This window comes from Bos grunniens, chromosome 1, assembly GCF_055505025.1.
Source record: "Bos grunniens cultivar Pamir isolate PY7600 chromosome 1, Bosgru_T2T1.0, whole genome shotgun sequence".
Lineage (NCBI taxonomy): Eukaryota > Metazoa > Chordata > Mammalia > Artiodactyla > Bovidae > Bos > Bos grunniens.
This window is the reverse complement of record NC_141165.1, coordinates 14999165-15012753: the sequence shown is the minus strand read 5'-3', so window position 1 is coordinate 15012753 and position 13589 is coordinate 14999165. Positions and strand designations below refer to the sequence as shown.

Below are 13589 nucleotides of genomic sequence, written 5' to 3'. Positions count from 1 at the left end.
CCCCAGGGCGTCTCCTTGAAGGAGTGTTCAGGAAGCCTTGCTTTCATTTCACCTGCCACGAGGCAGTGGTCCAGTCAGCACAGCCCTGGATCAGCACTGTGGCGCTTTCAAGAAAACAGTATTTTCCAAGCAGGTCTTTGCTGGGGCAGAGGAAACAGCAGGCTCACTCATTCCAAGGGGAGAAGTTACCAAACTCACCTGCCCTCCTGGGGATCCCAGAACATGCCCTCTCGAGCTGGGTGGAATGGGTCAGATCTCGAAGAGATAGACTGAGAGTCGTGGGCACCTGGGTCAAGGTTGAGAGCCCTACATTCATGGGTTCCTGGACATCCCAGGCACAACCCCATCTGAAAGGCACCACGGTTGGTTTCATCGAGAGTATTCCAGTGGCTGTGGTAGATACTTTGTTTTTATATCTCTACTTTTTCCCCCCACAATTCTGGCATCGTGTACCTTAGGGGACACTTTTCTATGACCTTTGGAACACAGGCTACCCAAGAATCATCACAAATACCTCATTCCAAGTCCTCGGCCAGTGAAAAATGATAGCAAAAGGTTCTATCACCCAAATTGCTAACAATATGAACCACTCTCCCCACACTAGAAGTTTTCTGTTTCTATCATCAAATGCTCCCTGGGGAGGGGGATGACCAGAGATGGGTTTCTTGGTAGAATGTGTATGTTTAAAAAATTAGCACACGTAGCTGACCCCACTCCCCAAGTTTGTATTTTCTTTGCAGACAGAGTGGCTTAATACCTGCTCAGAGCTGAATCTGAACTGCTGCCTTTTACTCGATGAGTAGCTACTTTACCTTTTTTCCTTTGTTCTTCCTTCCAAAGCAAGAGTCAATGCAAATAACACTTTTAATCATTGTGTAAAGATGTGCATATATCTGTATATCTAACCTGTAATTATGTAATCTCTGGTTTTTATAATGCTGTGTGGATAACCTTGCCTTGATATAGCCGCGTAGCTTTAGGAAATTCTGGCAGAGGTGTGCACTCTTGTAGATGAGAATGACATCTATACATACGTACATATATATATATATATATATATTTTTTTTTTTAAGTGACAGTGGCTCCCTTGGGTACCTGACTCCTTGGCTGTTTCCCTCTGTTGGAACAGGGACCTGAGCAGACCCTAGGGTGTGAGCTTTCTGACTCAATCTTATAGACCCTGGTCCTACTTTGTATATCTCTGTAGAATTATCTCCTTAGATGATTTGTACGTGCATTTTTTGCAGACTTGAGTTTTGTTTTCTGAAATTAGATGCCATTTATGAAAATGTGACATAAATGAAAATAAATCATCATTATTTTCAGATTTTCCTGTTTCTCACTTCTCTTTCCTTTTGACAGCAGCAGCTCACAGCCTGCGGGGAGACTCGGGCCTGGGGCCTGGTGGAGGCTGTGGGGAATTTTGTCCACCTTGCACTGTGCTCTCTCTTAATGAAACAGTTCCTCTGAAGGTGTTATGATGGATGAAGTTGGGAAGGAAAGTGAGAGTGCGGGAGGAGATACGCCAGCCCCACTCGATAGGCAAAGTGGTAACGCAGGGTCAGGCGGCTTTCATGTGTGATCTCGTTTTTCAGGCATCCTTGGGGATAGAACACTATGGCCAGCACGTTTCACAGGCCAGGGAACTGAGTTTGAGAGATGAGACAAGTGTCCCAAGACAAATGGTGGAGGCGGAATTCAGACGGTGACAGTCTAGCGGGGGACCAGGACTCCTGACCCCTGCATCACACTCCCGCCTTCAGAAGAAGGCATTGAGGAGGCTGATGGCAAAGAGTCGGTCCAGTCACAGGAAGCGGCCTGGAGGAGTCTGCCCCCACACCCACACTTCTCCCAGTCTCTGCTAGGAGATGCAGGTTCAAACCCTGGGTTGGGAAGATCCCCTAGAGAAGGAAATGGCAACCCACTCCAATATTCTTGCCTGGGAAATCCCATGGACAGAGGAGCCTGAAGGGCTACAGTCCATGGAGTCAAAAAGAACTGGACACAGCGACTAAACAACCACAACCAGACGATGGGTGAACATCACCAGGAGTCAGTGTTGTGGGTCTTTACATTGTCAGGGCCCCACAGGGCTCAGCACTGGGGTTCAGGCTGGTCCTGGGTCCAGGTGTCTCTGGGATCCTCACCTGATAGAGGCCGTGAGAGGAGGACTAGGTTTCCCTTGCAGGTGTGTGTGAGGGGACAGGACACAGGGAGAAGCCCCGCTGAGGCTTGGCGCCCCCACGGTTTCTCCCTGTGCAGGTTTCTCTGTCTCTAGACGCCGTCCTCTGCTCCAAGCCACCCGCACTTCCCCACCAGCATCCCCGCCACTGTCCACTCCTTCCAAAAAGATCTTTATTAGACATCTCATTCACCAATATTCTACACACGCCTTTAAACAAATAAGACGAAAGTTAGTCATCTCACCCCCAAACCGTCCCAAGCACAGCCCCTCAAAGAAACCAGAGCTGCCCACCAGATGGCTGGTGATCACCCTGCCCCTCATGACTCTCAGAATGACCCTCCTCACACCAGCTTCCCACCCCCCACTCCAAATCAGACCAGAAGGTACGTCATTCATGCCATCCTCGGAATGTTCCAGAATCCACGCAGCCATGTCCCTTCTGATCCCCACTGTGGTTGTTTTTACCGTAGCATCCATGCTTCAATAAATCTGAGAAGTAGGAAAACAACCTTATACTTATATCCTTACAACCTCCAATCTAAACCACAGAAGCTTTTCTGGAAATTCAAGCAGAAGGAAATGTGCGACGTGAAACAGGTGCACAGAGAAGCTGTCCCCCTGGAGGTGGGGCTGCAGACCCCACGCGTGACCCCCACTCTCATGGTACGTCCAAGGCAGCCCCTCCCAGCACCCACACCCTGCCTCTAGCCCCAGGGCACCGGCACCAGGACACCTCCCCCAGGCCCCTCCCAACCTGGCCATTCCTCCCCATGCAGTTTTCTGCTAAGGGGCAGCTTGGTTTAGGGATCCACCTGTTGGAAACCTTGTCTGAAGTTAGCCGTGGCCCGAGGCTCTGCCCCCTACCCCAAGTCCTTCCTTCCCTGCTCCACTTGTTGGTGTCAGACCCACAGTGAGACCTGGGACTTCCGGCATCACCCACTCGCCTCCCTGCAGGCTTCCCTGGTGAATGCATTGATCACCTGACCCTGCAAAACCCTTCCTCTCTATGCCTCTGAGCATTTAAGAATTCTTAGAGTGATGAATTCCAGTGAGTAGTCGACATATTTTGGAACAATACGGAAGGAGTCATTGCCAAATAAGAAATGTCAGAGCAACGTTCTCACAGACCAACCGCACTGACACAAGAGGAGGAGAAAAGCCTGTGAACATCACAAGTAATGTTAATAATAAGTAGGTTTAATGGCCCACTGTGTATGCTGGGGGTGGAGTAAGCCTGATGTTTGTTTTCCCTTTCCACCAGCAGCAAGGCAGCGGGTCTGGCTTCTCCTGGGCAAGCCAAAGCGCTCATCCCATGGTTTCTGGAAGGTTCCACAATGTGCATCATTAATCAGTGAGGAAGGTATTTGATATCAGAGTGATCCCTGGATCCTATGGGACCCGATTCATTTTTTGAACCTACCGTGACCACTGGTAGATTCAAATTTTAGATGTGCACTGACCAGGAGGTAGGAAGGTTTAATGGGTGGTGTATAGGCCATTTGGAACCTGGACAGTCAGTGTCAGTCGAGTGCCCGGGGGGCGTGAAATCCACCAGTGATGATCAAATTGCACGCAGCCCAGGAAAATGCCAGCACACTTTGAGTTTGAGTCTTAGCAAAGCTGTGTCCTTAAGCGAATTTCTCTCTTGTTTCTTCACTGGTAAAGTAAGGATAAATCAAAGAAAAAAGTGCCCAGTCCACATTGTAGTACCTCTCCTCCCAGAATTTTAAAATTGGTTAGCACTCTCTGTACTTAATTGACATCTAGGGTCCAGAGCCAAGGAAGACCACCCACCCCTGGGAGACCCCCCACCAGGTCACACAGAACTCAAGGACTGAGCAGGGCTCAGTGGGATGTTCTCCTGGGTCATGGCAAGTCAGTAATTAGGATAATTATTCATGTTTTTCAGCATTTCAATGTTTCCTTTTTCTTTTTTTTTTTTGCCTGCACTGTACCCCCTGCAGTGGAAGCTCTGAGCCCTAACCACTGGACCTCCAGGAAATTCCCCATCAGTGTTTCCTTTTTAAACCTAGCCAATTGTTATAGACCTTTCTTTACACAAGCTTGTAAACATATTAACAATTTAATTTCTTTGTGCTTAGTTGCTTCAGTGGTGTCTGACTCTTTGCAACCCTATGGACTAGACTGCCAGGCTCCTCTGTCCACAGAGTTCTCCAGGCAAGAATATTGGAGGGGGTAGCCATGCCCTCCTCCAGGGGACCTTAATCTTCCTGACCCAGGGTTCGAACCCACATCTCTCTCCTCTCCTGCATCAGAAGCCTGGTTGTTTACCGCTAGCGCCATCTGTCAGAAATCTATTGCTGTTTATAAAATGGATTAGATGGGAGGTGCTATGATTCCGCCACAGTGCATCCTCACAGGCTGCCTCCTGGCTGTGGATGCCTGATCAAATTACTAAAGGGCTCTGCGAAAGCTTCCTCTTCAGAAAAAATGAAAAACAGGATGGCGGTACCCACCCCCCACGCCACATGGGCTTTCAAGGACTTAGCAAATCTCAAGTACCTGATGGGTGTCTGCCGCATGCCAAGTGCTTGATCATCTTATTAGCTTTGATTATCTTTACAGATCCATCTGGGTGTCAGCCAGCGACTTCCGGCTGGCCTCAGCGTGAGATGTCCACACCTGGGGGAAGGATAAAGGCGGAACCACCCTGCCGCCAACACAGAGCATGCTGGGAGCCAGACCCGCCCAGCTCCTCCCACCCCAGGCGTTACTGTGAGATGCTGGGCTTCACACAGACCCTCTGAGTGTCTGTCCAGAGGATGAAACGAGGGGCAGCCACACGCTTCGGGCAGACACACGAAACGTGGTGCACACATCTGCACTGTGCACACCAGTGACTTGAGTTTTCTCTACGGCTGAACTTAAGGCTCCCCCTCAGGCACTTTGGAGTGAATTCCACCCAGTTCCTGCTGAGTAAGCTGGGGCTTGCTGGGGTCTGGGCTTCCACACTGGGCAGGGTGATGTGGACTTCTGTAAGCCTCCCCCTCTCACCCTGGCCTGGCACTCATGGAGGCAGGGTCCCAGAGGGACACCCTCCAAGACCCTTCTGGAAACTGCAGGTTCAGTGGGGCTACTTCTAGCTCTCTTTGGCAGGACATGCAGCAGCCACCCAGCCATTGCTACTTACTGACCTGGACAGGGAAGCCCCTCTTCTACCCATCGCCCAGAAGCTGCCCCACCCAGCTCCTGGCCTGATAACTAAGAAGGAGCCCTCTCTACTCTGAGAGCTCAGAGCTGCTGGGGTGGGGAAGTGCCTGCAGACCCTGGAGATCTCCCTCCACTGCTGTGTAACCCTGGGCTCCTGACCTAATCTCTCTGTGCCTCTGCTTGTTCACTTGTAAAAACGGAGATAACGATTGTACTCCACAGGCTGCTGTAGGGGCTGAATGAAGTAAAGTGTGTGAAGCCCCACAGCGCTGCAGCTGTGTGCACTAAAGGAGGCTGAGCCGCCTTTTCAATGTTTATTTTCAGGGAGACGGGGCACTAGATGCTTTCATGAGACCCCCACCTCCTCTGCTCCCCCACCCCCTGGGACTAGAGGACATCTCAGGAAGCGGGAAATGGAGCACCACGGCCAGGGTTAAACTTAACCGCAAGGAAAAGGAGAATGAGAAAAAAATTCCAAGTTTCCTGAGAAGATGAAGTTTTTGCTTAATTGGTGGAAACTGGGGATCAGCTCTGCTCAAGATCCCATGCTGTCTGGAGGCAACGTGGTCAGGTGACCAGGCCTGTTAGTAAATCCCATTTAGAAAGTGAGTGACTTGGAGACAGGCTTAAGCTAGGATTGCAGGAAGCTGCAGGCACTCAGGTCAGCCAGCAGAGGGGGCTCTGTGGTTTGGACCAGGTTGGAAGGATGGGGAACTGGGCTTCCCTGTGTCCTGCTCCATTGCGGTCAGAGCGGTCTGGCCTGATGTCGGTGGTCTTCGAACACACTTATGAGACTACTACAGCCACAGCCCCCGACCTGTGTGGCTAGGGTGAGGCATGGGATTGAAGTGTGTGCCCTAACTCAGTAATGATATGAAATTATTTAAGAAGTGGCCTGTCCAGGTCCCCACAAGTCTGCGGTTATCTTGGCTTGGAGGACAAGTGAGCCACTGGCTCTGCTTGTGTATTTCATTTTGACTGGAGAGTTTCGGTTTTAAAGACGATCCGAGTCTGCCTGGTCAGGCCCCTCTCTGTGGGTCTTGTCCTTCCTGGTGTCACAGACCCTCACAACACACTTGGCTTCCATTATCAGATGTTGACCCTGCACAGAAGGACGTGCCCAGCTTCTCTCTGCCTGACTGGATATCACTGAGGTTGTGAGCTGCCCTGGAGACCCCAATTTCATCACCAGACTCTGAGACTCTTGGAAACTCCTTGGGTGATTCTGATCCACACCTGTTGTTTGAGCCACTTGAGAAGTGTTGGCTTTGGGGAGGGGCTAGTGTTTACGCCAACTGGGACCCCAGATGCCCAACTTGTGTGATGACCCCTCTGACCTTTGCAGGAACAACAGAGATGTGTTAAGGCTCCATCTCCCCATCCTCCCACCTGTGGCCAGGTCTTCTGGTAGGGACGAATGTTGCTCCAGCATCTAACTCTGGCCTGGAGTCTCCTCCAAGTTTCCCAGGAAACACATTCTCCAGACAGGACCTGCTGGAAGCGAGCTCCACCCGTGGCAAAGGTCATGAAGAAGGAGGCTTGGCATACGCAAAGGCAGGATTGAGCCTCAGGAGTCCCCCTGGAAATTCTCGAGCATCTACCCCCCAAAACCAGAGTCTGCCTACTTTCTGCTTTGTGCTTTCACCTACACCTCTGACTTTACGGGGGGCTGTCCCCCACTACCTCTCTCTGAAAAAAGAGTTAGCTTACAGCTCCAGTTAATAATTCCTGGGTGTGACAGTGTTTCAACCTACAAACTCCTTTGGAAGTCCTCTAGCCTGCCTGAATCGGTTTTTCCGGCCACATGTGATTGTTCAGAGCCTCCCAACTGTGAGAGGCAGGAGATGTTCTAAACTGTCTAAACACAGATTCCTTTGAGTAGTTAAAAGATTGATTAGAAATTGTATTGGTGAAGGGTTTTTCACTTATTGGGCCAATGTTTGCTGCTAAGTCTCCATATCCCTTACCTACTGTGTCCTTGGCAGTGTACTGATTGATATAATGGGTGTATAGAAATGTAAGTAGTAGCTTTAATGTTTGTAACCTTGGACCCTTGAGTTAATTCTTTTCTTGATTGAGCCCACCTCACCTTTGCCCTATAGGAATGCAACTTTATCCAATGCTTTTTGGAGGCTGGCGCCTGACTTTGGAATAATCACCTTTAGAGAAAAATAAGTTTCTTAAAATGTTAACAGGCTTCCTGGCCAGAAGATGATGTAAATCACCTAAACTTTTGCATATGATAAGTTTGAAAGCCTGGCCTGGCTTCGATTAGGATCAGGAACTGCTGTCCTTGCATGACTCCACCCCCTCCCCCATTATCCTCTATGCACAACTTAAGGTATAAAACTACTTTGGAAAATAAAGTACGTCCCTTTCTTGTTCACCGAAACTTGGTCTCCCCATGTCGTTCTTTCTTTCACCTTCTGGCTGAATTTTTCCTCTGAGGCGGGGAAGCTTGTCAAGCCTACTAATTTTGCCTGGGCTTCTAAGATCTGACCAGGGAGGCCTTAGCGTCTCCTCTCCTTCGGGAGAACGGGAGGACACCTGTGGCCTTCGTAGGTGACGTAAATTCCCTGCTTTGGAATCTTATTCAGCCTCTTTTCTTCACTAAATTTTCCTACTGAGCTATCCTTATTTCAGCCTCTCTTCTCCACTCAATTTCCTCACTGAGCTATCCTTATTTCAGCTGCTTTTCTCCACTGAATTTCCTCACTGAGCTATCCTCATTCTATTACTCTATATCTTTGATGAATATTTAAATAAATAGGTCGCCTACGCCGTCTGTCCTTCGAATACCCTGGATCAGCTGGGGCTGGACCCCGGCAAGGACCCTGAACAACCAGTGAGCAAGTAGAAGCTGCCGTCTGGGGGCTGAGGTGGGGGCAAGGACCCCTCCCCTTGATGGTGTTGGAGGCCTTGACACAGAAGCAGTGGCTCTGAGCTGACGACAGGAGTGCCAGGTGGGCAGTGGCATCAGTGGCGTGGGGAGACGGTGACTCCAGTGGGCTCCATCCAGGAGGGCGCGTGCAGGGGCCTGGCTGCCTCCAAGGTGGGGGAAGGGAATCGTCCCCTGTGGTCCCAGCCTTGTCTCCCTCCTTACCCTGCAAGGCTGTACGCTGAGTGCCCTGTCCTCTTGGGGGTGGGGGATGAGTAGGGACCTATGGGGGAGATGCTGTTGGGAATCTGTGGACAAATTGAGCGGGGGGAGTGGTTGGTGCCAGGAAGAGATGCTGACTCAGGGCCATCGGGGATGATGGATGGGACAGAGTCCTTTTCTTGGGGTGGAGGGTGTGAGAGGGCTGGAGACCAGGTTGGGGGCTCCCACGTGGGGAATCACGTGCCGCGTCAGGGCAGCTCTTGGTCCTCCAACCAGACCTCACTTGACACATCTCAGTGTAACAGGCAGGCCGCTCCTGGGTGGGCTCTGGCTGGTGCCCCCTCAAAGGGCTTTGGGATGAGTTGCTTATCCTACAACAAGGGTATTAACCTCTCCCTTCTAGGACACACACAGGCTCTCACTCTACAGACCTGGCCCCAAGTGCAAGGCTAAAAAGGAAGCCTTTTGTTTTGAAAAGGAGCCAGTGTCTATTTTCCAGCAGGAAGGGTGGCTCAGGCCCAGAAGCCCTGCCTTCGGGGGCCGCATTACTTCCTGGCCTCCGAGCAGCAGAAACAGCCCTCAGTAGCATCAGAGGAGTCGGCCATGTGGCCTGGAGAGCAGGAGCTTAGGTCTGACGGTGTGGACATGTTCCTGGTGTCCCGGGAGAGCCGAGTGTCTCCAAGAGTGGGGGAGATGACTCTCCATCTGGGGATGGCTAAGACTTCAAGAGCTCTCATGGTGACACTTTGTTTATGGATTAAAACCGCATCCATTTTCAGAGGAAAAATAGCAAAAGAAGGCCAAGGTGTCACAGATGCTACACTTGACTTGCAAAGAAATACCCAAAAAAGTGCCAATTGGTAAAATGGATTTATTGGCTCTCTCTTTACCATGAAAGTCATGAATAACCTTTTGGGGGGAACTTACATTTGAAATGGTGTTTCTCAACACCATTCTAAGTGATGCTTAGAAGGTGAGAAACCTTCTAAGTGTCCAAGTGGCACTCTCTGTCCGGCCACACTAGGTCTCAGGTTTGCAGCATCCTCACCTCTAGGGAGCTACTTTGGGGTCCTTCCCTGCTCCCCAGGCCTAGGGCAGACCCTCTGCTGGGTGATGCTAAGACACTGCCCTCTGCCCCCATTGGTGGAAGGCTGAGAAGGAAGAGAGTGACTTGGCAGAAATAAAGCACAGCGGCGTCAAGTCTTAGGAATGAAGACCTGTCCTCATGCTGAGCACGGGAGCTTTATTCTTTAAGACATCAGGCCCCAGGCATTTGGTTCAGGCCTGGCCAGGAGCAGTTTGAGAGAAGCAGAGGGATGAGCACTGGGTGGGCGGGCAGGGTACCCAAGTACGGAGATCCCCTCCCTGGGTGTCGGGCGGCCACGTGGCTTCAGAAGGTGCATTCTGGAAATGAAGCACAGACAAGAGTTACCCTCAGCTACGTGGTCCCCAGCCACCGCTGCCTGGCTTCTCCAGGTTGGTGGTGTGTGTTGTCTCCCTGCCAAGTCCCTGGGGAAGGGTCGAGTCCCCACTCCCTGGGAGAACAGCCGCATATCCCAGGGGTACCCAAGGGGTCAGGACAAATGGAGCCTGAGATGGGCCAGGCCAGACAGGGCCGCTGCTAGAGTTCAAAGAAGTATCCTCTCGGGCTGAAGAGCAGGTGGAGGCGGGGCTGATCAGCACAGGGGTGACTCCCCACTGGGCCCAGAGGCTGATCTGGACCTCTGCTGGGGTTTGCGGGAAGGGGAGGAGCTCTGGGCTATGGGTAGGCCCCCACCCCCGTAACTGATTAGGGAGGCAGACCGGCTGGCTGGAATGCAGGCGCCTTTGTCATTCCCCAGGGACAAAGGGCAAGGGTGCCCCTATCCCCCCCACCCCCCACCCCCGCCACTGTGCCAATTCCAGGAAAGGGCCTCACATAGTAGTACGTGCCTCTTAGAAGGTGAGCTGGCACCTGGGCTCCAGATGGCTCACGGCAACCTCCATGGGGGTGGAGATGGGGGACAGGCGGGGAGGGGGGCGGAATACAGCCAGGAAAGCACAGCACCCAGTGCGCTGCTGTCTGCTCCTGGGCAGGGTCCCCCAGGGCCACCCTGCACCCCACTGCCCCAGCGAGGGAGGGGGCAGCCCCTCGTGGTACGGGCAGGAGGTGGGTGGCAGGGTGGGGAGACATGCCAGGACTCCACGTCCAGACAGAGAGCACGTCACAGATCACAAATGACCAAGACTCTGAGTGGGGTGCTTGCTGAAAATGGCCTTGAAAGTCAGCCCGGTTTTCCAAACCCATGTAATATCCACTTTTCTCCAGGGTAGCTTTTAAGCTATTTCCCTCTACATAAGGCCTTGACTCTGAACACCTTTCTCAAAGGATGAAAAACTAAGTGCATGAGTGATCAGTTGTGTCCGACTCGTGATCCCCTGGGCTGCAGCCTGCCAGGCTCCTCTGTCCATGGGACTCTCCAGGCAAGCAAACTGGAGTGGGTTGCCCTGCCCTCCTCCAGGGGATCTTCCCAACCCGGGGACTGAACCCACGTCTCTTGTGTCTCTTGCATGAGCAGGTGGGTTCTTTACCACTGGTGCCACCTGGGAAGCCCCGCCTTGCCCAGCAGACAGATGTGGCATAGGGGGCCCACCCAGGGCCCAAGTGTGTGTGGCTTCCCGGGGCCTGAAAGACCTTGTGCGTTCGATCTGGCTCACCTGCTTCCTGCAGGGGCTTGAAGCACCAGGGCACCCCGTGGATGCTGGAGTCGAAGCAGCAGCCGCGGTTGTTGCACTGCTCGGGGGTGACCTCGGGGTAGCCGCAGTCCACCCTGTCCTTGGCCGGCACTGCACACTGGTTCGCCGCTGGTCCACACAAAGCCAGGTCAGACAGACCTCTCTGGCTTGGGGTTGGTCCACCGGCCGCATTTACAAGTCCGCACCCTCCCCGCAGCTCCCAGTTCATAGGATACAACCCCACCCCTCCCCCAACATGCTGCTCCAGGGCCCTCTTTCCCCATAAGTATTTAAGGAGAAATGTTTTGTGAAAGATCTGGCCGGCTGCCCGGGGTCTCTCACTTGGGTGCTCCTAGCACCTGTAGAGCCTGGGTTCCTGCCAGTTGGCAGGTACCCACAGGAATCCAGGGTCCCCTGAACCCGGAAACAAAGTTCCCCTTCAGTGTTTAATCAACAGAACTTCCCCCTTAAAAATGAATAGGATAATAGAAGATAGGCATTCAAGTAAGAAAACCGCAATGTGAGCTCCTTTCTGCCTCTCCCTCCTTCCCTTGACACACCGTGCCTGTGTATCTGTGGGTCTCTATGATTCACTTTTCAGATAAGTCTTTATGTCAGAAGCTCAGCAAAAGTCCACTGTGCCTCATTCCTTAACCGGATTTTTCCTTAGGCAAATAGAATTCACAGGGAACCTAGAATCCTCTTCTATGGCTGCCAATTCATAATTCCTTATTCCACTGGTTCCCAAACATTGCTCACGGTGGGGTCAGGACCAGCGACACCTGCTCCCACCCAGAGACCTTCTGATGTAGTTGGCACATCCTACTGGGCTTTGAGGTTTAAAAGCTTCCAGGTGATTCTGATGGCTCCCAAGTTTGAGACCACTCAGAACCTGATAAAAGCCACACTTGAATTTCTACAAAATCCAGTTAATGGAACAGTCATGCCCCACCTGGAATCACAATTCAATGGCTAAATGAAAACTGTAGGTATTGAAAATGTTCTGGAAGCGGCTGTTTTCATTTGTCTTTTCTTTGTGTTTTGCGAATGTGCCAGAATAATGTAGAAAGACCTATACTGTTGATTCAGAAGTCTCCAGCAAGGAAGGCAGTGGGAGGGTAGGCTTTGTGTGGCTACCAAAGTTCCCATCCTGCTTTCCACACTGACCAGTAGAGTCAGTTATTAACTCTCTGAAGCTCAGTTTCCTTGTCTGCAAAATATGGACAGCAAGACCCAGTTCGTAGGGCTGCTGAGAGAAAATGTATGTGTCTGGTAAGTCTGCCGTTGTTGCTCAGTCCCGAAGTTGTGTCTGACTCTTTGCGACCCCATGGACTGTAGCCCACCAGGCTCCTCTGCTCTCCACTATCCCCTGGAGTTTGCACAAACTCATGTCCATTGAGTTATCTAGTCCATTGAGTTGGTGATGCTCTCTAACCATTTCATCCTCTGCCACCCCCCTTTCCTTTGCCTTCAGTCATTCCCAGCATCAGGATCTTTTCCAATGAGTCAGGTGGCTAAAGTAGTTGATCAGTAACAGAGACGAGCAAACCCAACTCCATACTACAGCTGATCCTTCAGCTCTAACCTTCATGCTCTTAATGTAAAGTACATTGCATCAGGTGGCTAAAGTAGCAATCATTAAATTATTAAGGAGCTTGGCCACTTTCCTCTAGCCCACAGAAAGCCCCCAGCCTGGCTCTTCCATGTCCTGTCCCCTAGTCCTGTGTTCCCACTCTCCACTCAGCCCCTCCTCCTCCCTGCCGCCCAGTGGGAGGGGGTCAGAGCGGTACTCACACAGGCCCACATACTGCCCGGTTGAACTGGAGGACCCCAAGGCCAGGACCACCACCACCAGCAGCCAGAATGTTCTGGCCTCCATGGTCACAGGCTGGCTCTGGGGACCTGACTGCTCAGAAAACATGTTGAGTTGGCCAAGAAGACTTATTTATACCCCTGTGTTTACACAGGCACTCCAGGTTCTGTTTGTTTGGGAGCCCTTCCCTCCAGCCCCGCCCACTCAAAGTCCCCAGAGGCTCGACCATCCCAAAGGGTAGAGGTGCTTCCCACCCCACTGTTTTGCAGTAGCAAGTGAGGGGCAATGGCAGCTGCAGCTGCCTGTGAACACCTCTCTATCTGGGAGAACACCTGGGAGCCAGAGCAGGGTCAATGCCCATTGTAGCCTGGCCAGGAAGAAAGAACAAAGGCTCAGTGTGAGGCTCAAGGAAGCACCATCAGGCCTGGGCACCACCCAACAACCCACCCAGGAGCAGGTCAGGAGGGTCCCTGCTCAGTGACATGAGTTTCCAGGCCACTTAATCCCAGGCCAACCTCGAGTACTTGAAAAGACAGGCGACAACCACAAGTCAGGGAAAACAGGTGTGCTGATTTCATTTCTGTGTCACAGCTCTTGAAAGGTAG

General features: G+C 51.9%; 1 protein-coding gene and 1 long non-coding RNA gene across 2 annotated transcripts; one reads left to right on the top strand and one right to left on the bottom strand.

The window, feature by feature from the left end:
* Positions 1–4718: 4718 nt before the first annotated feature.
* On the top strand, positions 4719–7748 carry LOC147379036 (uncharacterized). The gene is made up of 2 exons (XR_015131945.1): positions 4719–5122; positions 5681–7748. It is a non-coding gene; the product is annotated as an uncharacterized LOC147379036 (long non-coding RNA).
* A 1911-nt stretch (positions 7749–9659) lies between these two features.
* Positions 9660–13124, bottom strand: TFF3 (trefoil factor 3). The gene is made up of 3 exons (XM_086315642.1): positions 12966–13124; positions 11154–11300; positions 9660–9860 (listed from the first exon to the last, which is right to left on the bottom strand). The coding sequence occupies exons 1-3, from the start codon at positions 13090–13092 to the stop codon at positions 9847–9849; spliced, it is 288 nt and encodes a 95-aa protein (XP_086171768.1). The 5' UTR covers positions 13093–13124; the 3' UTR covers positions 9660–9846.
* Positions 13125–13589: the final 465 nt, after the last annotated feature.